Source organism: Salvelinus alpinus, chromosome 1 (assembly GCF_045679555.1).
Source record: "Salvelinus alpinus chromosome 1, SLU_Salpinus.1, whole genome shotgun sequence".
NCBI lineage: Eukaryota > Metazoa > Chordata > Actinopteri > Salmoniformes > Salmonidae > Salvelinus > Salvelinus alpinus.
This window is the reverse complement of record NC_092086.1, coordinates 98,009,169-98,034,201: the sequence shown is the minus strand read 5'-3', so window position 1 is coordinate 98,034,201 and position 25,033 is coordinate 98,009,169. Positions and strand designations below refer to the sequence as shown.

General features: G+C 42.8%; 1 protein-coding gene across 8 annotated transcripts in view; it reads left to right on the top strand.

Moving 5' to 3' along the window:
- The window catches only part of LOC139535909 (AP2-associated protein kinase 1-like), a 102,528-nt gene that overhangs the window by 26,672 nt on the left and 50,823 nt on the right, over positions 1 to 25,033 (top strand). The window contains exons 8-21 of one of the 8 annotated variants that reach the window (XM_071335865.1): positions 1,355 to 1,458; positions 2,200 to 2,294; positions 2,488 to 2,648; positions 5,636 to 5,796; positions 6,709 to 7,104; positions 8,350 to 8,465; positions 8,752 to 8,975; positions 9,161 to 9,262; positions 12,472 to 12,564; positions 14,501 to 14,605; positions 14,859 to 14,960; positions 16,328 to 16,483; positions 17,004 to 17,105; positions 17,446 to 20,478. In XM_071335865.1, the coding sequence (XP_071191966.1) occupies positions 1,355 to 1,458; positions 2,200 to 2,294; positions 2,488 to 2,648; positions 5,636 to 5,796; positions 6,709 to 7,104; positions 8,350 to 8,465; positions 8,752 to 8,975; positions 9,161 to 9,262; positions 12,472 to 12,564; positions 14,501 to 14,605; positions 14,859 to 14,960; positions 16,328 to 16,483; positions 17,004 to 17,105; positions 17,446 to 17,546 (2,018 nt within the window). In that variant the 3' untranslated portion in view covers positions 17,547 to 20,478. Of the gene's footprint in view, positions 1 to 1,354; positions 1,459 to 2,199; positions 2,295 to 2,487; positions 2,649 to 5,635; positions 5,797 to 6,708; positions 7,105 to 8,349; positions 8,466 to 8,751; positions 8,976 to 9,160; positions 9,263 to 12,468; positions 12,565 to 13,036; positions 14,606 to 14,858; positions 14,961 to 16,327; positions 16,484 to 17,003; positions 17,106 to 17,445; positions 20,479 to 25,033 lie in introns of those variants that run through there. The other 7 variants (XM_071335873.1, XM_071335857.1, XR_011667228.1 and 4 more) reach the window with 7 other exon arrangements.

Below are 25,033 nucleotides of genomic sequence, written 5' to 3'. Positions count from 1 at the left end.
TTTAAAAAAAGTACGGATAAGAATAAGAATTAAAAGTAAGAAGTAATTAAAGAGCAGCAGTAAAATAACAATGGCGAGACAGGGGGGTACCGGTAGAGTCAATGTGCGGGGGCACCGGTTAGTTGAGGTAATATGTACATGTAGGTAGAGTTATTAAAGTGACTATGCATAGATGATAACAACAGAGAGTAGCAGCGGTGTAAAAGAGGGGGGGGGGGGGGCAATGCAAATAGTCTGGGTAGCCATTTAATTAACTATTTCCCCATCTTGTTAAGAATTCTCATGGCTTGGGGGTAGAAGCTGTTTAGAAGCCTCTCGGACCTAGACTTGGCGCTCCGGTACCGCTTGCTGTGCAGTAGCAGAGAGAACAATCTCTGACTAGGGTGGCTGGAGTCTTTGACAATTTTTAGGGCCTTCCTCTGACACCGCCTGGTGTAGAGGTCCTGGATGGCAGGAAGCTTGGCCCCGGTGATGTTCTGGGCCGTTCGCACTACCCTCTGTAGTGCCTTGAGATCGGAGGCCGAGCAGTTGCCATACCAGGAAGTGATGCAACCAGTCAGGATGCTCCCGATGGTGCAGCTGTAGAGCCGTTTGAGGATCTGAGGACCCATGCCAAATCTTTTCAGTCTCCTGAGGGGGAATAGGTTTCGTCTTACCCTCTTCACGACTGTCTTGACCTTCTAGACATTTCTGGATTATTCTAGACGATTGTGTGATTCTAACTTGGTGGCAACAGTTTGAGGAAGTTTCCTGTTTCAGCATGACAATGCTCCCGTGCACAAAGCAAGGTCTATACAGAAACGTTTTTCGAGATTGGTGTGGAAGAACTTGACTGGCCTACACAGAGCCCTGACCTCAATCCCATTGAACACCTTTGGGATGAATTGGAACGCCGACTGCGAGCCAGGCCTAATTGCCCAACATTAGTGCACGACCTCACTAATGATCTTGTGGCTGAATGGAAGCAAGTCCCCCCAGCAATGTTCCAACATCTAGTGGAAAGCCTTCCCAGAAGAGTGGAGGCTGTTATAGCACCAAAGGGGGACCCATCTCCATATTAATGCCCGTGATTTTGGAATGAGATGTTCGATGAGCAGGTGTCCACATACTTTTGTCCACTTAGTGTATATAGTATCAGTCCTGTACAACATGTTACCTCTTCATCTAACCATGCTTAATCTACCTGTTGTGGGATAGTCGCTCTGGATAAGAGCGTCTGCTAAATGACTTAAATGTAAATGTAAAATAGTCAGTGTGTTGCTTTTGTCTCTTCTGGTGTGGTTTGATTGGTGTCTCACTTTTTCTCTCACCCACCTCCTCCACCTCTCCTTCTCATTCTGTTGGTGTTTGTCAGGGTACATGCTGGAGCCCGACCCTGACAAAAGACCTGACATCTACCAGGTGTCCTACTTTGCTTTTAAACACGCTCGTCGGGACTGCCCTGTTCAGAATGTTAAGGTCAGTCTTTCTCTGCTCTGGAGACAGTCTACACTGAGTGTACAAAACATTAGGAACACCTTCCTGTTATTGAGTTGCACTGCCTTTTGGGCTCAGAACAGCCTCAGTTCATTGGGGCATTCCACAGGGATGCAGGCCCCTGTTGACTCCAATGCTTCCCACAGTTGTGTGAAGTTGGCTGGGTATCCTTTGGTTGGTGGACCATTCTTGAGACACACAGGAAACTGTTGAGTGTGAAAAACCCAGCAGCGTTGTAGTTCTTGATGCACTCAAACCGGTCCGCCTGGCACCTACTACCATACCCCGCTCAAAGGCGCTTAAATCTTTTGTTTTGCCCATTCACCTTCTGACTGGCACATCTCAGTTGTCTCAAGGCTTAGAAATCATTCTTTAACCTGTCTCCTCCCCTTCATCTACACTAATTTTGAAGTGGATTTAACAAGTGACATCAATAAGGGATTATAGCTTTCACCTGAATTCACCTGGTCAGTCTATGTCATGGAAAGAACAGGTGTCCTTAATGTTTTGTACACTCAGTGTATGTGGGTCAGTCTATCTCTGTGCTAGGGTGTCTCTCTAGTGTTTCCTGTATGTTTATGTTCTCTGCTCTGACATTGGCCTCAGGGCCAGATCTACCAATGTTCTATTCAATCCATGCCTGAATCTACTGAATGTGCTTGTCATATGGATCCATTCCCTCCCAAATATGAATTTCCAATACTTTTACCTGTAATCATATAGAACTCTCCAATTCCTGCTCAACTCCCTGAGCCGATCAAAGCCAGCGAGGCTGCTGCAGCGAAGAAGAGCCTGAGCCAGACACAGAGTAAGGCCAGGTAAGTCTGTGGTGTTTGTCATACAGGGAGCTGCCTGAGTAATCTTGTAGTTGTTGTTATTATATGCAGCAGTATTGAGGCCAGTATCCATGTTTTTTCAGTTGTGTGTTCTCTGTTCTGCTTTAACATCATTCATAAGGTAATTTCATACCATTGACAAGTTGATCACCAACTCTCACCTTTTTCCCCCCAGACTGACAGACCCCATCCCCACCACTGAGACCTCCATCACGCCCCGGCAGAGGCCCAAAGCGGGCCATGCCCAGCCCAGCGCTGGGATCCTACCCATCCAGCCGGCTGCCCTCACCCCTCGCAAACGGGCCAACCTACCTGCCGGGGGGGCCCTTCCTCTTGGTATGAACCCTCTGTCACTCTGCCTATTTACTGAGGCATGTTAAAAGTGAATTCAGAAAGTATTCACACCCCTTGACTTTTTCCACATTTTGTTGTGTTACAAAGTAGGATTTAATTTTCTTTTTTTTTGGTCAACGATTGTCGCGGATTTTCAGTACTGAGAGAGACTTGGTCATTTCTTCAAACAATCATCTTTATTTAATATTGATAAATTATTGCAATAATGAGACCGTCAGCCCAACAGTCTTGACTGACTGTTAGGCTGAGAGTATGAATCATACAGACAATGCACAGTTCATATAGCTAATACCCAGAATGCTTGGTTCCACCCCTCCCATAAAGATTTTTATTTTGTATTTATTTCACCTTTATTTAACCAGGTAGGCCAGTTGAGAACAAGTTCTCATTTACAACTGCGACCTGGCCAAGATAAAGCAAAGCAGTGCGACAAAAACAACAACACGGAGTTACACACGGGATAAACAAACGTACAGTCAATAACACAATAGAAAAATCTGTAAACAGTGTGTGCAAATGAAGTAAGGAGGTAAGGCAATAAATAGGCCAATAGTGGTGAAGTAATTACAATGTAGAAATTTACACTGGAGTAATATATGTGCAGATGAGGATGTGCAAGTAGAAATACTGGTGTGCAAAAGAGCAGAAAAACAAAAACAAATATGGGGATGAGGTAGGTAGTTGGTTGGATGGGCTATTTACAGATGGGCTGTGTACAGCTGCAGCGATCGGTAAGCTTCTCTGACAGCTGACGCTTAAAGTTAGTGAGGGAGATATAAGTCTCCAACTTCAGTGATTTTTGCAATTCGTTCCAGTCTTGGCAGCAGAGAACTGGAAGGAAAGGCGGCCAAAGGAGGTGTTGGGTTTGGAGATGACCAGTGAAATATACCTTCTGGAGCGCGTGCTACGGGTAAGTGTTGCTATGGTGACCAGTGAGCTGAGATAAGGCGGAGCTTTACCTAGCAAAGACTTATAGATGACCTGGAGCCAGTGGGTTTGGCGACGAATATGTAGCGAGGACCAGCCAACAAGAGCGTACAGGTCGTAGTGGTGGGTAGTATATGGGGCTTTGGTGACAAAACGGACGGCACTGTAATAGACTGCATCCAATTTGTTGAGTAGAGTGTTGGAGGCTATTTTGTAAATGACATTGCCAAAGTCAAGGATCGCTAGGATAGTCAGTTTTACAAGGGTATGTTTGGCAGCATGAGTGAAGGAGGCTTTGTTGTGAAATAGGAAGCCGATTCTAGATTTCACTTTGGATTGGAGATGCTTAATGTGAATCTGGAAGGAGAGTTTACAGTCTAGCTTGGGGGGCACCATGAGCCACTTTGGGCTTTCCTGTCTTTTTCTGCCCCTGGTGTTATCTTAACCTCCGACCCTGGCCTAATTTCCCAGGCCAGGATGTCTAAGAACCATTGAGGCATTTATTCTACTCCTCTCTTTCCCTGTCACAACCACCCCACATCCTGTCCCTGGAAGGCCAGCTGTAGGTTTTATCACCAGGAAGCTAGAGTGGACACCATACAACTCAGCATTAGCAGGACAGAAATATCTCACTGTTTAAGTAAATAATTGTTACATTTCCAACAAGTCAGGTGAATAAAGAAATTTTTCCCTCACACGATCTACGCAAAATATTGTGTAATGTCAAAGTTGAAGAAAAATTCTAACATTTGTAAAAAATTAAACACTAATATACAGTATCTTGATTTGATAAGTGTTCAACCCCCCGAGTCAATATATGTTAGAATCACCTTTTGGCAGCGATTACAGCTGTGAGTCTTTCTGGGTAACTCTCTAATAGCTTTCCACACCTGGATTGTGCAACATTTGCCTGTTATTCTTTTCAAAATGTTTCAAGCTCTGTCAAATTGGTTGTTGATCATTGCTAGACAACCATTTTCAGGTCTTGCCATAGATTTGAAAATAGATTTAAGTTAACTGTAACTCAGCCACTCAGTGTTCTTGGTATGCAACTCCAGTGTAGATTTGGCCTTGTGTTTTAGGTTATTGTCCTGCTGAACGGTGAATTAATCTCCCAGTGTCTGGTGGAAAGCAGACTGAACCAGATTTACCTCCAGGATTTTGCCTGTGCTTAGTGCCAATCCGTTTATGTTTTATCCTGAAAAATTCCCCAGTTCTTAATGATTACAAGCATACCCATAACTTGATGCAGCACCACTATGCTTGAAAATATGGAGAGTGGTACTCAGTAATGTGTTGTATTGGATTTGTCACAAATATAACACTTTGTACTCCAGAACTTATTTAGGCTTGCCTTAACAAAGAGTTTGAATACTTATTGACTCAAGACATTTCAGATTTTCATTTTTTATTAATAAAAAAAATAATAATAATGTATTTCCACTGACATTATGGCGTATTGTGTAGGTCAGTGAAAAATATTTGTAAATTAATCAATTTTAAACTCAGGCTGTAACACAATAACATTTGGAAAATCAAAGGGTGTGAATACTTTCTGAAGGCACTGTAGCTACTCAAGAGATAAACAGAAGTGACTGAGGTAGATTCTCTACCCTAATGGCAGTAGCTAAGTTGGAGAAAATGGAAGTAAATAAAGATGGCGGACAGTGGGTACTAGCCATGATAAATAAATGTCTGCCTAAGTGGGCATGTACCCAAATAAGCTAGCTAGTTAACATCGAGCTGGACCTGCACTGACCTAAAACAGTTGTTTTCCCCTCTTTCGGTAACTCAAAGAAATGCCTCTGGGTGCAAACTGTTCAGAACATTCTGCGAAATTTGGTTGACTTATTTCACAAATTAGATCTTAGTTATATTTAGTCAAACATTATATGGCTCTCTTTAGAAACAAATGGCTGGTATGCTTAGAATGTCTCTCAACAGTTTCATCTAATGAGGTCTTGCCAGTGATGTATATAGCATGCAATATATTTTCTTAGTTTCATGGCTTGTATAGTAACCATATTCTGTACTCCTCGCAGGAGTGAACTTAAACCTTGCCCAGCAAGCGGCAGCCCTCCAATCACAGAAGGCACAGAACACAGCTCCACTTCAGCCAGCGACTGGCCAATCACATAGCCCTCCCAGTGAGGCCATACCCCAGCTGGGTGGAAAGCCCCAGGCTGGTGCTCAGCAGAAGCAGGTAAACTCAGGCAGCCAGCTAACACCCAAACCCACAGCCATACTACCCTGCATCCCACTGCTGGCTTCTCTCTGAAGCTAAGCAGGGTTGGGTCTGGTCGATCCTTGGATGGGAGACCAGGGGCTGTTTGTACCATGCGTCTCAGAATAGGAGTGCTGATCTAGGTTTCTGCTGCAAAAATAACTGCCATCACCAGGTGGGGGTGGATGACGTGTCTTCTGAGCATCTGGAAGCGTTTAATGAATCTAATCAATTACAGGACAAAACCCTGCAAGTAAAAAAAAAAGATTTAAGTGGGTTAATATAATTATGGTTATTTGCAACAACAACAAAAAAATTATGAAGACAATTTTTCTCTTTACCCTCTAACGGGTCTGGTAAAATTAATTTCAAAGAAATATAGCTAATTTATTTCATAGGATTTTGTTGCTTAGTGACACATCCACTTATGCCAGCTGTAAAGTGCCATCTGTATGACAAGCTGCTGCCTCAGGGTTGGGTTATTGTTCAGCCAACCTTTGTATAGACTGTCATCATGGAACAAGCTTAGATAAGTAGGTCATTGAAGTGCAGGAAACTCTTGACCAAACAGAGAAGAAGTGTGCATTAGGGAGGAAATTGGATGAAAAAAAACTTTACCATACAATTGCACCCCATTATATTTTCCTGTGATTACATTTTTTACAGTCTCCTCCTATTGCAACAATGGGTCCTTAGTTTTTAGGTAGGTAAGACAGTTTTACGGTATACCGGTATATAATTGTGAAAAAGTGAAGTGTTATGCAGGTGAACCCATGATAACAGCCACAGGCATTCTTAGTGGCACACTGTGTTGTCTGTGTGTGAAGCAGCTTTGTCTTCGTTGTCTCGGTTTTTTGACGCTGTGTGCTGTCCTACGTCTTTGTGTGGTAGCCAGGACAGTTGCAGCAGCAGCCTATCGCAGCAGTGGGAGGAGTCCCACCTGTGCAGACCAAGGCGGAGGCCCCGAGCACCCCTCAACAGGCCTTGCCTCTCCCGGTGGCCAGTCCTTCCCCTCAGAAGGCCCAGGCTCCGTCCAGCCCAGCCCCACCCAAAGCCCCAGCACGTCGTAAGCAGGCCAGCCAGAGCCAGGCCCAGCAGCAACCATCCGCTCAGCCTACTCCAGCCCATCCTCCAGCTGCACTACAGCCTACAGCTCGGCAGCAACCAGTTCCTCAACAACCAGTTGCCCAGCAACCAGTAGCTCAGAAAGAAGCGGCCCAGCATCCACCTGTCAAGACCCAGTCCACCCCTGCCAAGACCAGTCACAACACAGCTGAGACTGAGACGGTAACATACCTGCAGCCTGCACCGCGTCTGCTCCCTGAGCTGTCAGACACACTCAAAACCTGCTTGAAAGTGACATCAGGCCATCCATTGTTCCACCCAGCCATCTATCGTCATGCCAATGCCAATGCCATCAAATCAAATGTATTTATATAACCCTTCTTACATCAGCTGATATTTCAAAGTGCTGTACAGAAACCCAGTCTAAAACCCCAAACAGCAAGCAATGCAGGTGTAGAAGCACGGTGGCTAGGAAAAACTCCCTAGAAAGGACAAAACCTAGGAAGAAACCTAGAGAGGAACCAGGCTATGAGGGGTGGCCAGTTCTCTTCTGGCTGTGCCGGGTGGAGATTATAACAGAACATGGCCAAGATGTTCAAATGTTCATAAATGACCAGCATGGTCAAATAATAATAATCACAGTAGTTGTCGAGGGTGCAGCAAGTCAGCACCTCAGGAGTAAATGTCAGTTGGCTTTTCATAGCCGATCATTAAGAGTATCTCTACCGCTCCTGCTGTCTCTAGAGAGTTGCAAACAGCAGGTCTGGGACAGGTAGCACGTACGGTGAACAGGTCAGGGTTCCATAGCCGCAGGCAGAACAGTTGAAACTGGAGCAGCAGCACGGCCAGGTGGACTGGGGACAGCAAGGAGTAATCATGCCAGGTAGTCCTGAGGCATGGTCCTAGGGCTCAGGTCCTCCGAGAGAGAGAAAGAGAGAATTAGAGAGAGCATACTTAAATTCACACAGGACACCGGATAAGACAGGAGAAATACTCCAGATATAACAGACTGACCCTAGCCCCCGACACAAACTACTGCAGCATAAATACTGGAGGCTGAGACAGGAGGGGTCAGGAGACACTGGAGACATCAGCCTTCATCATTTTGCTGTCTTTTCAGTTTTGTTCGTTAGTGTTGTTCTCTCATTGACTTGAAACACTGCAACATTGTGAATGTTTGAATGACCCTCATTTCTGTGTGATAGACTTTTTTTCTTTTTTTCCTGTCCGTCTTTCACTTCATTTTACTTTGTTTCCCTCATTTTCTTTAGTGTTGTATGTATTTGTATTTGGCATTGAAAGTGAATAATTAGTGAGTGTTATTGGGTTTTGTTATTTTTCATGAGTCGTCCTCTGTTTAATTCTTCTCCCTTCAGTTGGACTGTGAGATTTGTATTGTTTATATTATTGTTTCTTATACTTCCTCTCTCCGTCCCTCTGTCCATGACTCCGCACCACTCTCCAAAGGCAGCAGAGCGCACCCCGAGTAACGTTACCCAGCATGCAGTCGGTGGGCTACCTGGAAGTAACTCCGGCCTACTACTGCAAGAGGCCACAGCAGAGGATGACCTCAACCAGTTAATGTAAGATATGCATGACATCATCACCAGAAATATCAGCCTTAGTTAAATATGTCTAGATTTCAATGTGTAATAAAAAGCATGAGCTGGCGCACACCCGCTGAAAATTATTTTGTGTAAAGGTGCTGACTAACAGCGAATAAACTGTAAACTATAAAAAATAAATAGAGTCGCACACTCTATATATAAACTCCTAGTATTTAATTGGGTAAACCACCAACGTTTTGGCATCACTTCTTTAGTGTGTAACAACAAATTGACCTGTTCCGGCATTTGTGTGTTTTTCCAGATCTGTCGGTAAAACTCCACCCAATTCCACCCGGTCCCTTCAGCAGAGTGTGTGTGAACCAGCACAAGACGGCAACTTAGCGGCCTTTGCCCATTCCCCTACCCTTGGCCCTGCCACCGGTTCCCCCACGCAGCCTGCCTGGAACCCTTTTGGTGATGATGACTTCTCCAATCTCGGTGCAGAGCAACTGATTAACAAAGACCTGGTTGATGAACAGGCTGATGGTGAGGCTGTTTGTGTGTGTGCGCATGTGCGTGTTGCACACACAACGGAATACTGTGTGTTCTCAATTCTAAGAGATAGGTGCTAAAAATACACCCTTAGACCTAATTTCTAACATATCCTCTGCTGTAATCGGATTTCCAATCAGATAAAGCTGTATCATTCACTTTGACCTTATCGCTATTAGACGTGGCTGCAGAAGAAGAGGTGGAGACGGCCCCCACAGAGGAACTGATACCTGGCCTGCTGGAGGTCTCCTCCCCTGGGGAAACAACCCCCCAACCTGCTGGTGAGACCCTTCTCATCTCCATCACTCATAGTGGTTCAGTCCTCTCTGGCTCAGTCGGTAGAGCGTGGTGCTTGCAACGCCAAGGGTTGTGGGTTCAATTCCCACTGGCGCCACCCATACGTAAAATGTATGCATGTCACTTTGGATTGAAGTCACTTTGGATTGAAGCGTCTGCAAAATGGCATATATTAATATTATATTAATGTCCCTACAGTATACAGTGCCTTCGGAAAGTATTCAGACCCCTTGACTTTTTACATATTTTGTTATGTTACAGCCTCATTCTAAAAATGTATTAAAGTCGATGGCTTGATAGTTTTTTGCAGATCACACAGCCGTCATACCACTCAGGAAGGAGACGCGTTCTGTCTCCTAGAGATCAAATCAAATCGAATGTTATTTGTCACATACACATGGTTAGCAGATGTTAATGCGAGTGTACGAAATGCTTGTGCTTCTAGTTCCGACAATGCAGTAATAACCAACGAGTAATCTAACCTAACAATTCCACAACTACTACCTTATACACACAAGTGTAAAGGGATAGAGAATATGTACATAAAGATATATGAATGAGTGATGGTACACAACGGCATAGGCAAGATGCAGTAGATGGTATCGAGTACAGTATATACATATGAGATGAGTAATGTAGGGTATGTAAACATAAAAGTGGCATAGTTTAAAGTGGCAAGTGATACATGTATTACATAAAGATGGCAAGATGCAGTAGATGATATAGAGTACAGTATATACATATACATATGAGATTAGTAATGTAGGGTATGTAAACATTATATTAAGTGGCATTGTTTAAAGTGGCTAGTGATACATTTTTTACATCAATTTTTCAATTATTGAAGTGGCTAGAGTTGAGTCAGTATGTTGGCAGCAGCCACTCAATGTTAGTGATGGCTGTTTAACAGTCTGATGGCCTTGAGATAGAAGCTGTTTTTCAGTCTCTCGGTCCCTGCTTTGATGCACCTGTACTGACCTCGCCTTCTGGATGATAGCGGGGTGAACAGGCAGTGGCTCGGGTGGTTGTTGTCCTTGATGATCTTTATGGCCTTCCTGTGACATCGGGTGGTGTAGGTGTCCTGGACCGGTGATACGTTGTGCAGACCTCACTACCCTCTGGAGAGCCTTACGGTTGTGGGCGGAGCAGTTGCCGTACCAGGCGGTGATACAGCCCGACAGGATGCTCTCGATTGTGCATCTAGAAGTTTGTGAGTGCTTTTGGTGACAAGCCGAATTTCTTCAGCCTCCTGAGGTTGAAGAGGTGCTGCTGCGCCTTCTTCACAACGCTGTCTGTGTGGGTGGACCAATTCAGTTTGTCCGTGATGTGTACGCCGAGGAACGTACTTTGGTGCGAAAAGTGCAAATCAATCCCAGAAAAACAGCAAAGGACCTTGTGAAGATGCTGGAGGAAACAGGTATGAAAGTATCTCTATATCCACAGTAAAACGAGTCCTATATCGACATAACCTGAAAGCCCACTCAGCAAGGAAAAAGCCACTGCTCCAAAACCTCCATAAAAAAGCCAGACTACAGTTCGCGTCTGCACATGGGGACAAAGATCGTACTTTTTGGAGAAATGTCCTCTGGTATGATGAAACAAAAATAGAACTGTTTTGCCATAATGACCATCGTTATGTTTGGAGGAAAAGGGGGGGGCTTGCAAGCCGAAGAACACCATCCCAATCGTGAAGCACGGGGGTGATAGCATCATGTTTTGGGGGTGCTTTGCTGCAGGAGGGATTGTGCACTTCACAAAATAAATGGCATCATGAGGATGGAAAATTATGTGGATATATTGAAGCAACATCTCAAGACATCAGTCAGGAAGTTAAAGCTTGGTCGCAAATGGGTCTTCCAAATGGACAATGACCCCAAGCATACTTCCAAAGTTGTGGCAAAATGGCTTAAGGACAACAAAGTCAAGATATTGGAGTGGCCATCACAAAGCCCTGACCTCAATCCTATAGAAAATGTGTGGGCAGAACTGAAAAAACGTATGTGAGCAAGGAGGCCTACAAACCTGACTCAGTTACACCAGCTCTGTCAGGAGGAATGGGTCATGTCAGGAGGAATGAGATGAAAGAAATATCAGCTGAAATGAATCATTCTCGCTACTATTATTCTGACACTTCACATTCTTAAAATAAAGTGGTGATCCTAACTGACCTAAAACAGGGAATTTTTTGTAGGATTAGGAGTTGTGAAAAACTGAGTTTAACTGTATTTGGCTATGTTGTATGTAAACTTCCCGACTGTAGATTCACAAACTGTTTTATTTCCTCATCGTCTACTGGCGCGTGCGTGCCTTTCCAAATCATGTCCAATCAATTGAATTGTCCCCAGGTAAACTCCAATGAAGTTGTAGAAACATCTCAAGGATGATCAATAGAAACAGGATGCCCCTGAGATTAATTTGAGATTCTCATAGCAAAAGCTCTGAATACTTATTGATGTAAATAAGGAATTTCCTTTTTTTTTTTTTATATATACAAAAAAAAATCTTATTTGTGCTATTGTGTGTAGTTTAATGAGGGAAAAAAATTATTGAATCAATTTCAGAGTAAGACTGTCACGTAACAAAAAGTCAAAGTGTCCGAATACTTTCCGAATACGCTGTATCTCTCAGATATTCCCATAGCTCCCCTTCCTTTGTTCTTTCTTCCTTTAGCAATCAGATGCTCCATTCTCCATTACAATCATCTCCAGTGACACACCCATAGAAATCCTATAATTCACTATTCTATATGTCATACTATGGACATAAAGGAAGGGAACTCTGCTACTCCTCCACTCTCCAACCAAGGTGCATGAACTGAGGAGCTACTGAAATGAAGAGAAAGTTCAGCAACTCTTGGAGGACAGTAGAAGTTCATAAAAGTGCTTATTTATTCCTGCTGAGTGAATGGTCCTCTGTGACCTCATCAGTGGAAATCTGAACTCTAAGCTCAGCAGAAATTCCTTTCTGAGAGCTTTCATTAACTCTGCATGCTCAAAATCCCTAGCTAGCCATTTAATGGGATGTCTTCACTGAATAACTGACCAAGAAAACACTGTGTCTTTGCCTTGAACTATCCATGCCCAATCATCTCTACTTATCAGACGCAGATGGACAACATGCCATGCTTTGTGTATCTCTGCAGTGTTCATTAGTGTATGTCTGTTTTGTTGTCTTTTCTCTGCTGCACCAGTAGAGCAATCTGAAGACATCCTTGGACTGGATACAGGAGAGTCTTTGTTGACGGTTCCGGTCCCTTTCAGCACCCTAGCACTCTCAGACACTCCAGGTAAGGTTGTGTCCCTTTCTATTTCTATAAGCACACTCCAAATCACTTACCCCACATAGAGCATCAACACAACATACTGAGATGCTGCATTCGTAAATCCACTCTGGCAATCTACTCCGAGTTCAGAGCACTCAGGTTTGAGAGTGCCAGAGTGCAGAATAACTGATGCATTTACGAAGACGTTACATGCCTGTTGTTTTGACAGGTGCCAGTAAACATCAGGCTGAAAAACAAACGCACCCTTGGAATTCACACACAATTAGTGTTCCTTAGTGGTCATGGTGACGTTTGGCTGTTTTAGTAAGTGGTTGTCAAAAACCATTCCAAGCCTAATCTTCTTTTATTTAAGTCACAAATGGAGCTCAAAATAATGCAGTACTTCATGTTGTAACGTGTGGGATATTGCTCTAAGAAAGCCAAAGTACTGGTAATCATGTTGCTAGCAGTGATGTACAGTGCTCTCTTTCCCAAGTTAAAGGGGCTAGAGTGGACTTGTGCTGTGCCTTGGTCCATGACTTAACTGTAAGTACAGAGTGGAGAGGCAGGAAGAGAGCAGATGTGTGAATGTGTTGTGTTGGGAGATGACCTGGTGTGTAGAGTGGTCTTTAGGGGGAACCCCAGATAGTGGATGTAGCTACTAGCCAGCTGTCTCTGTGTGACTGTGTTATGCATCTGGTGTGAAAATAACATTTAGGGTTTGGTGGCTGTGTGAACAAACGTCTCGATGTATGCAAGATATTCTAATCGCTTGTTAACTGGCTTGTTGGAATGTGATGGAAAGTTGACCTTGTTGGTTTTTATAACTTTTCTTCAAAGTGAACGGTTCCACTGCAAACTGTTTCTCTGCTTGAGATGAAGCTTTCATTCATCTGTAGGGTGATATTCTTTTCTCTATTTAGCTATATTCTAATGTGTTTGTCTCAGATTCTTTGTCTTAATATGTCATTCTTCAGCCATTCTGTTATCTTTTGTTTTATTCATCTGTAATTCATGAATTTATCCCCAACCTCTTTCATTTCCCAATTTTCTCATTCCCTCCATCTCTGTTTTGTTTAAGCTACTGGTACGTAAAAAAAAAAAAAAACTATGTTTTTAGTTGCATTTCTTTAGCAATATCATTGATTACAAAACCCTTGAAAGCTAATGTAAAAGTCAATCGCTTCATTAAACAATTGAAAACCGTTCTAGTTCCTTAAGGCTCCTATTGATGGAAATAATATCAATGGTGATAATGTAAATACCATGGCAGGTTGTCTCCATGGGGGCTGTCAATCACTTCTTGACTGGAAAGCTGCACTTGATAAACAAACATTACGTCTCAACCGTATCAGGTTATTTGGAACTAGGATACACTATTAGCCAGTAAATATAAATTATCAGCAATGTTTCATGTTGGCACCCCATGAACTAGGAAACGGGCCTTAACGACATGAGTGGGTTGAGTGGTTATAGTTGTAGTACAATAGCTTATCTATATAGGCCTATATGTAAGCGATAAATAAGGACGGTCTGTACATTCTCTGAAAGTAATAGATGACACAGGCTTGGAGGACGTGCAGCTGAGTCCATCCACGGAGTGCATATTAGTTCCAGAAATGTATACGATATTGTGGTCTCTGTCCTTGCATCACGTTATGTGCTGGAGGCTCAGCTGTACCATCATTTCCCCGCATTGAACACCCATCCTCTCACATTCCCTATAGCCTAGTTCCCTTTGCCCTCAGTCCTATTTATTATTTGTCCTTCACCTTCTCTTCTCCTCTTCCTTTCTTCACCCCTTTTCTCCATCCTCACAAACTCCGTAATTGCTGTTCTGGCATGACCATGTCAAATGCAGTATTTGCTAGCTAGAGTGTTGCTGCCACTCACTTTTTCTTACTGTTTTCTCCCTTTCCATTTACGCTTCCTCGCTCTTCATTTCTCTCTGGACCTTTAGAGAAGCTTATTGAGGGACTGAAGTCCCCAGATACACACCACCTGCTCCCTGACCTCCTGTCCATGGCTGATCCCTTTGGCAGAATGGTGGCGGAGGCTGTTAATGGTAAAATACTTTCACTCCTGGAGATTTCATTGCTGTACACACTTTGTTACATTTGTTTTTCCCAATGTAAATGTTTTACCGTGGAATACTCCATGGCAATATCCTCTGTCTGCCCTCAGTGCACCCTTTCGTCCTCTCTCCCTCTCTCTGCTTCCATTTCTCGTTCTCTTCCTCTCTCTTCCTCCCCATCTCCCTCTCTCTGCTTCCCTCTCTCCTTGTCTTTGTCTCTTCCTCCCTCTCTCTACATGTACAGTAGTGGGTCCAGCAGAGAACTCTCTTGTGAGTCTGGACTCTCTGATCCCTGGTCTGGAGGCTCCTATGTCCCAGTCTGAGACAGACTCAACGCTGCTTCATGGTTAGTTTTTGTCTCACAGGCAATGCGACACACAATCTAGATGCTTCCAGAATTGAATGCAACAGTGGAAGAAGATTATGTAGATCTGACGAAACCAAAATGTTTTGGTTTCTGTTATTACTGATAATACCACCTGCCTCGACACTGGTCTTTGATCATTGCATAAGATTTTCAGAGGACGGAGTGGAGCCAGCCCATTGAGTACAATGAGGCTGTCTGATTGATATTTTGAGTGTCTGTCTACCCAGCTAACAGTTCTAGGGAGATAGAATGTTTTTGTAATGTTACCCATAATGTTCCCCTAATGTGTGTCCAGTTTTCCGTTAGGGGAACATTCTATCTATGTTAGCAAAAACCTTCTGACAACCTTTTTAACATATTTTGGTGTGAAAGTTAGGAGAACATTCCCTTAATGTCTAAAATGTGGTTACAATGTTTTCAGAATATTCTACAACGTTCTAGATGCATTTTATGGGACGTTGCAAGAACATTTGTGTCCAGTTTTCTAAGGGTTAGGAGAATATTCCATCAACATCACATCAAACATACACAGAACATGGTTGCCATGTTTTCAGAATATACAATATTCATGTTCTAAACACGTTTCATGAGAACGTTGCAAGAACATTCCTGTGTATCAGTTGTCAGGACGTTGCTTGATGGTGCCAAAGAAACATTCTCCCCCCAAAAATGTTTTTGTTACACATCACGCCTTGTTACTGTTGCCAAGCCCATTGAGGCCCATTGCGTGCAGCTCAACCTCCACTTAGGCTACTGCTAGTAGATTGAGCACTGTGCTCAACAATGCCTGCAAAAGTGGTTTAAAATGGCTAATAATCAAAAACACAAAGCAATGTTAAACAATAAGACATGATCACTGAAAGTAACTAATCAAATGTTCAAGTAGATCTACCGAATAATAACAGTTTTGGAATTGATAAATGGAAGTTGAAACTAAGTATTTTTTTTATGCTGGTGTTCATATATTAGTGTTTGTGAAACACCAAAAGGGAAGTATATTATACATAAGAATACCTCATGTTGGAAGTACTGAAAAAGCTGATGCAGATAGTTAGCTCATTTTTTAATGGTTTCAAAGGAAACCTCCCCATACCCCTACTTACGGTTGGATACTTTGATGTTTAGTGCCTCTATTACTATACATTCTATACTATAGCATGACATTGAGAGCTATTAGGAACACGTGGATTATTTTTCATCCTTTGTCCTTGGCGCTTACTATCTAGTTATTATACATGATACAGTAATATATTTTGGCCATATCCTGGAGATATCCTGAACTAAACATTCCAGTCTAACCCTCGACCCCCCCCCCCCCCCCTTTCCCACTCCCCTCTCTCCAACAGATCACTTGCTTGGGGAGGACTCTCTGATGGGTTGCTCTCTCATCTCTCCCCCTTCTGGAGCCTCCTCTCTCTCCTCTGCTCCCGCTTCTGCTGCCTTTAGGTCTGTTCTGGAAGAGTTTGACCTGGCATCTGGGGGTTCCACCCAGTTTCTGTCAGGTAAGGCTCTGTTTCCAAAATCACATGCCCACAACAAGCCCAAACTGAACCACTTAGTCCTACAATTGGAGAGGCAGGAGTGCTGCCACTTATACTTGATGTGTACCGTAGGAACAAATGGTTTGGTTCTCCCTGTTAGGAAGCTAGCTGTTCTCCCTGTTAGGAAGCTAGCTGTTCTCCCTGTTAGGAAGCTAGCTGTTCTCCCTGTTAGGAAGCTAGCTGTTCTCCCTGTTAGGAAGCTAGCTGTTCTCCCTGTTAGGAAGCTAGCTGTTCTCCCTGTTAAGAGAGACAACTACACTAGCAGGCTACTGACTTGCAGTCTAACTCTAACCCTCTGTAGTTGTGTGGCACACTGCTCTCTAACTCGCCTTATCTGCTTCCTCCTTTATCTCTCTACCTTTCTGACATTTCTAATTCTTCCTTTATACTCTTGGTTGTGCTGCTTGCTTTACTCAATGCTTGTCCCAAACACCTTAACCTCCCCTTCCCCTTCCTCCTTTCTCGGCTCCATCTTCTGCAGACTCCTCTGATCTCCTGATTCCAGGCTTTGAGCCTCCGCCCAGTGCAGAGAAAGGCAACAAGGATGAGTTTGACCCCATCCCTGTCATGGTCTCCTCCCAAGGTAAGCCCAGTGGGCTTCCAGCCTTCACACTGAGGCAGGGAGTCTCTGTCCTGTCCCACTGAGATTGCCATTCATACCTAAACCATACCCTGCTCCCCCTTCCCCTTGTAGATTCATCTGAGTAGCCATCCTCGCTCTGTTTAGTTATTCCTTAACACTCTTAGATTGTATCTGGAGAGAAATTCCTCTTCCTGTCTTTCTCTGTCTTCTGTAACCTTATCTTCTCTCCCTCTTTTCCCTGGCATCTGCTCTTTCTTACTTACCTCCCTTGCTTTCCCCCCCTGTCCCCCCTGCTTCGCCTTGGCCCACCTCCCTACCGCCCTCCTCTCTGTCCGGACAGTTTCAGGAGGCCACTCTCGAAGTAACAGTGGCAGCTCTGAGTCCAGCCTTCCCAGCTTGACCCGCTCCCTGCTCATGGTGGACCAGCTCATCGACCTGTAGAGGGCGGTGGGGAGCCGGGACACTAAAGAGAGGGGGAGTGGGGGGATGGAGAGACGAGGTAGAAGTATTGATGCTGGAGAGGAAAATAGACCCCACCATTAGTCGTTATACCCCTACACCATTCATCACCAACGCTTGTTCCATGGGAACTCCTGCTGTCATTCCGAACGCACTGGGCCATAGAGTTCTAGAATCATTGTCCTGTCTGTGTTTGTCCCATCATGCCTCTGATATTGATTCCCGTCATGTCCACCACTTTTCTTCTACCCCCCTCTGCCCTCTCATATCATGCTCTCACAGCATTTAGGCCTATGTTCTGTTGCCTTCTGCGGTCATCATGGCAAACAAGTTCATGGCACACTGCTTCTAACTTTTGCGTTCATGGCACCCTAACAATATAACTTTTGCTTTCACGACACACTAACTTTTTCTAGCTTTTGTATTTGTCACTCTAACTTGATCCAAGAGTTCTTCTTTCTGTAGACCAGGGTCAAATGTTTCACCATGTTTTACTCCTATCTCTCTGGTCAGTCTTGTCCTGTAAGCAACCAGATAATTCCACTATTGTTGTTAGTAGATGTTGTTATGGTGGACAAGTAGATGTTTTGTCTCCTGCCTTTCTCCAGGGTTATATTTCACTTGGATTATTATTTGCGCACATTTGGTAACAATATCAAAACATTGATTTCTTCTAAACATTTTGAGTTGTACTGTAGAACGTTGCAAAATTGGTTGTCTGTCTGCCAATTTAGTTTTCCACATTCCAGTGGCTGAGTTGTCAGGGATTGTGTTTTAACCCTTAGCGTGAGGTATCATAGCCGGCGTGATGGGATAGATGTCATATCTAAAATGACAGATTTTGATAAAAAATGACTGATTACTCCACCAGCTGGTCCAGAGGTTGAGCCTCCCTGTGGACGCATCCTCCCAGCTGCCATTAGCAGAGCACTGTAAGAGCCACCAGGCAGGTTACCTGTCTATGGTCAAAATGAGGTAGGAAGTTATTCAAAAAAGTTACAAGTTAGCACCAACATACTTTTTAAAGCCTACATTAACATAAATATGGAGCTAACATTCCCAAAGGAAGAAGCTAAGATTTAAAAACACCAGCTTGGCTAGGGACTCAGCTGCACATTGACAACATTGATGCTTTTCTAAAGCATTTGCTTGTTTTCCTCTCGTTGACCTCTCTTTAGCCTGACTATACAGACAGTCGGTCAATATCATCCCTTTCATTTCAGCCTGTTTGTGCCCACGCAATCCTTTCATTCTATTCAAACATGCATTCCCACAGAAAGTCCATTCCTACTTGTACATAGATCCTATATTCCAGTCATTTATCGGCCCTACATAATGTATGTATATCTCCAATACCCACAGACTCTGATCCAGTGATCATACGTGTGGTTCCTCTCGTGTAAAAAGTTAACGTTACAAAACATGTATGTCCTCTGTTACTCAGCGGTCATCATAGCTTACATTGTGAAAAAAATATATAGAAAAGTTTATTTCATATACAGCTAATAATAAATGTGAATATGAATAGAGTGTTAGAGAATGAATGTATGAAATTAATATCATTATAAATAAAGATTCATATATTTAAATATAATTCTTAAGATGACTATTATAGACGAATACTTTGTTTTTCCTGTGCAGCTGTGTTTTTTCCGCCATATTTCTCCCCAGATTCCTATTGGGACATTATCAAAACATACAGTTATGACAATCTTAGCTTTGATCTGTTGTTGAGGGTTGGGTAGGATTTCTCCTTCAAGTAGTGTCTATTAACTTGCCTTGACCTAAGGAGGGTTTTATTGCAAACAAACTAGTTTGTTGTACATTGGGACCACAACCCAGGGAGCTTTACCATGTCTTATACTGTACCATACTTAATCACGCTGTACAAAGGCAGAGAACTACAGTCTTTGCTGAAATAGTGCTCTACAAAGCCATGCTTTCTCCACGCAGATTTTACATGATCAAAAAGATGCATATCGAAGCATGGCCGTGTTGTTGAATGTTCTGTTCTGGTGTGTTGGTAGACAGTGTTATCATCGGTGTGTGAATGTGTGAACATACAGTAATGGAACTCCTAGCCAGTCTGACTCGTTGGATGTGATGCGGTTGTGTTGTTGTCTAACCTCGCTGCAATAAGTGACATCAACAGTGTTGTTTGTGTTGACTTCGTCACATTTGAAAAGCACAGGCCCTCTTAAATAGCGCTGTGTCACTCTGTTGCCCATAGAGGAAGCCACTGTTTTTGAGAGTAGAGCACATCAGTGTCTCTCTGAGTGGACCACTAGACTCAGTGATCTGACTGAGGAAAGGAATATATTGGTTATTAGACAGAGAGGGGCAAGCCCTACACAGGACTCAACACTATGACCACATACACGTCAGATCCTATGAAGATAGGAATGCTCACTATACATTTCAAGGAATTACAGATAATTGCTCTACTACAGTTTTCCAAACAATGCATGCCAAGCAACAACACTTATTGGCAGTATTCTGAAATTCAATGTTGTGTCACATCTATCTCAGGCTGAAGTTCACATCTTATCCCCTCCACTACTGTACAGTCTAGTCATCTGCAGATACTCATGAGGCTTTTGACCTATGCAATCTTTGCTTCTTCCTGTAGACACCACTGTGCTGTTGTTCTTGGTAAAGGTATTGCCCTACAGGTAGTTCAACTTGTGTTGTTGTGAAAAAGAGAACCTTCATGTTGCCCAGTTGTTTTTGCTAAAAGTGGAAAAAGCTGTTTCTGATGACCATTGTTCTCCTGAATGTTCTGGATCTCTGTCCGTCTATATGACACCTAATCCTGCGTCAGCTCTGTCATTTCTGTGTGCACCTTCTATTTTTGTGAGATAACTAAAGAATTACAAAGAAAGGGATGTTGAATAAACATATTCATGTGAATGTACTTTTGTGTTGAGTATTGATTGAGTGACTGAAGGGAGTTGATTACTGAGAATTTGACCCTGTCATGGTAGGCATGTGGTTAACGTGATTTATTGGCAGACAGATTGATTCAGAGGGAGAGGGGCGACACATGTTATCTTTTATACACTCACTTCTACTAATGGGGATCCTTAATAAATACAAATAAATACAAATACTCAAGTACAATCAATTAAATCATGTACAGCGAATTAATCACTACTTATTATCATCTTATTTACATATGCGCAGAGGTTTAATTACATTTTGGGGATGACATTGAGTAGATTTCATACTCATTATGCAAAATGATGTTGGGAAAAAAAGTGTTTTCCAAACGTTGAAGTTAGGTTGATTTTAGGTTCTGAATGAAAGATGAAATTATATAATTTACAGAGGGTGAAAATATGTATTTTTTGGTCATTCATTCTATGGCCAAATTTCAGCTGCACATTTCATCTCAAAGTATGCAATCTATCACATACTTTTTAAAGTCCATTTAACCCCTTTGTTATAGCATCCCTAAATAAGTTCAGGAGTAATAATGTGCTTAACAAGTCACATAATAAGTTCCATGTACCCACTCAGTGTCTAATAATAGAGTTTAACATGATTTTTGAATACCTCATACAATTATCTGTAAGATCCCTCAGTCGAGCAGTGAATTTCAAACACCGATTCAACCATAAAGACCAGGGAGGTTCTCCAATGCCTTGCAAAGAAGGGCACCTATTGGTAACAGTCCTTGGATATCCCTTTGAGCATGGTGAAGTTATTCATTACACTTTGGATGGTGTATCAATACATGCAGTCACTACAAAGATACAGGCATCCTTCCTAACTCAGTTGCTGGAGAGGAAGGAAACCACTCAGGGATCTCACCATGAGGGCAATGGTGACTTAGAGTTTAATGGCTGTCATGGGATAAAACTGAGGATGGCTCAACATTGTAGTTACTCCACAATACTAACCTAAATGGCAAAGTGAAAATAAAGAAGCTCGTACAGAATAACAATATTCACAAACATGCATCATGTTTGCAATAAGGCACTAAAGTAAAACTGAAAAAAATATGGCAAAGAAATTAACTTTATGTCCTGAATACAAAGTGTTACGTTTGGGGGCAAATCCAACACAACACATCACTGAGTACCACTCTTCATATTTTCAAGCATGGTGGTGGCTGCATCATGGTATGGCAGGCCCAGCCCAGGTACTCCCGGTGCTCGGAGGCCCCCCTGCTCCAGCAGCCTGTCGCAGCCCTCCGCGTGGTCTCCAGTGTGGGGCAGCATGCTGCTGTGGGCTCGGTGGCTGTGGGGCCCCTGCACTCCTGGACCATTGGAGGCAGAGCTATAGTGGACCCATTCCTCAGGGCCCCCTTCTACCCCAGATGCCCACAGGGAAAGCCTTGATATATGGACCCCCACCCCTTACCAAAAACCAAAGCTGGCCTCCCAGGGAGGGGGCTGATCTGCTGAAGCCTGGCCCAGGCCAGCCCTGCTTTATATCCCCCTGTAGAGGTCATATCCCAGTACCAGTGTGCAATCTAGAATCTAGAATCCCTCTGTTGAGGATGTGATACTATAGGTAGACTGACTGTATTTCTGTACAATTGCAGTATTAACAATGACTTGCTCTATCTTGCCCATATTCTACCTGTTTTTCTACACCCTTGTTCTACCTCAGCTTTCTGATTCACCTTCAGATGAAGCATTGCGGCACTTTATTTGCAATACATTGGGATTTTCAGGACACATCTAACTGATTAAACTATTTTGAAACCGTAGATTGTCCAGGATTGTTTCACTCTAAAAGTACTAATAGTAATCTACATTTTCTGAATTAGAGAAGTCTCCCATGTCAAGGGAAATTTGTTTTTTTGTTGAATGGTTTGTGTTTGTATACTGTATATAATTTTGTCACATATTGTTTTTAACACCATGTTAATAATATACTAATGTTGTGTAAATGACATTGCTTTTATATGGTTAGACTTGATATACTATTGAAGTACTAAATTACATCAGTTGAGTATTTGCCTGATTAGCATGTGACATTTGACCTCTGTGTGAAACGTATATAATCTACATCTACTCTTCCTTACATTGTAACTGTTGTTTTATGCAGTTTCCTTCTTCAAAGGTCAACATAGTAGATCTTGAACGGTTTTATAAGAAGTATGGCTGTCAGATTTAATCAGTTTACTTTTTTAACTTTTTGTAATTTGAGTTCACATTTTTTTAAATCGTGATTAATCGCATTGTCTTAAAGCGTTCAAAATACACAAAAAACATCCCAATACATCTATACAGCTAAAAACAACAATGCACTGTAAAAACAAGTTGACATTAAGGTTAAAGAAAGTGTGCTTTCTCAATTCACCAAATTTTGCAAACCATTACTTTAGACAAAAAAATCAAGATGTCAATATTCGTGAAATGTTTTTTTTTTAATGAAAAATCTTAATTTGAGCAAATTTCTAATGTGCAATGAATCACGAATAATCACAGCAAACCCTGTGATTAAATCAATTAATTGTTTTTATATTTTGACAGTCCTAATAAATATACATGTTGTCAAAAGAAAGAGGACTTTGAAAGGCTTATCTTTAAGGATACTTAAGTTTGGTCCATAACCATAGCAGCAGCCTCTATATTGAATTTTATGCCTTAGTGACTATGTATAAAAATGCACTCTAACATATAGGAGGAACATTATATTGAGCCCAACAGACTGCAGCTTTATATTGTATGCCTATTTACCTTTAATGCTAAATAACCTACCTACAGCAATGATTCTCAAACCTTTTCAACCTACAGACCATAGGAAAAGACAAGGGTCTCGATGTACCACCCAAAGGCTTCTACCTAAATAGGGATTAATATGTAATACTACAGTATGCCACAGTAAAGTAAATGAAAGTGTACTTGTTGAGCCCAGTGGTGGAAAAAGTACCAATGGTCATACTTGAGTAAGAGTAAAGATACCTTAATAGAAAATGACTCAAGTAAAAGTGAAAGTCCCCCAGTAGAATTCTACTTGAGTAAAAGTATTTGGTTTTAAATATATATACAGTGGGGAGAACAAGTATTTGATACACTGCCGATTTTGCAGGTTGTCCTACTTACAAAGCATGTAGAGGTCTGTAATTTTTATCATAGGTACACTTCAACTGTGAGAGACGGAATCTAAAACAAAAATCCAGAAAATCACATTGTATGATTTTTAAGTAATTAATTTGCATTTTATTGCATGACATAAGTATTTGATACATCAGAAAAGCAGAACTTAATATTTGGTACAGAAACCTTTGTTTGCAATTACAGAGATCATACGTTTCCTGTAGTTCTTGACCAGGTTTGCACACACTGCAGCAGGGATTTTGGCCCACGCCTCCATACAGACCTTCTCCAGATCCTTCAGGTTTCGGGGCTGTCGCTGGGCAATACGGACTTTCAGCTCCCTCCAAAGATTTTCTATTGGGTTCAGGTCTGGAGACTGGCTAGGCCACTCCAGGACCTTGAGATGCTTCTTACGGAGCCACTCCTTAGTTGCCCTGGCTGTGTGTTTTGGGTCGTTGTCATGCTGGAAGACCCAGCCACGACCCATCTTCAATGCTCTTACTGAGGGAAGGAGGCTGTTGGCCAAGATCTTGCGATACATGGCCCCATCCATCCTCCGCTCAATACGGTGTAGTCATCCTGTCCCCTTTGCAGAAAAGCATCCCCAAAGAATGATGTTTCCACCTCCATGCTTCACGGTTGGGATGGTGTTCTTGGGGTTGTACTCATCCTTCTTCTTCCTCCAAACACCGCGAGTGGAGTTTAGACCAAAAAGCTCTATTTTTGTCTCATCAGACCACATGACCTTCTCCCATTCCTCCTCTGGATCATCCAGATGGTCATTGGCAAACTTCAGACGGGCCTGGACATGCGCTGGCTTGAGCAGGGGGACCTTGCGTGCGCTGCAGGATTTTAATCCATGACGGCGTAGTGTGTTACTAATGGTTTTCTTTGAGACTGTGGTCCCAGCTCTCTTCAGGTCATTGACCAGGTCCTGCCGTGTAGTTCTGGGCTGATCCCTCACCTTCCTCATGATCATTGATGCCCCACGAGGTGAGATCTTGCATGGAGCCCCAGACCGAGGGTGATTGACCATCATCTTGAACTTCTTCCATTTTCTAATAATTGCGCTAACAGTTGTTGCCTTCTCACCAAGCTGCTTCCCTATTGTCCTGTAGCCCATCCCAGCCTTGTGCAGGTCTACAATTTTATCCTTGATGTCCCTACACAGCTCTCTGGTCTTGGCCATTGTGGAGAGGTTGGAGTCTGTTTGATTGAGTGTGTGGACAGGTGTCTTTTATACAGGCAACGAGTTCAAACAGGTGCAGTTGATACAGGTAATGAGTGGAGAACAGGAGGGCTTCTTAAAGAAAAACGAACAGGTCTGTGAGAGCCGGAATTCTTACTGGTTGGTAAGTGATCAAATACTTATGTCATGCAATAAAATGCAAATTAATTACTTAAAAATCATACAAT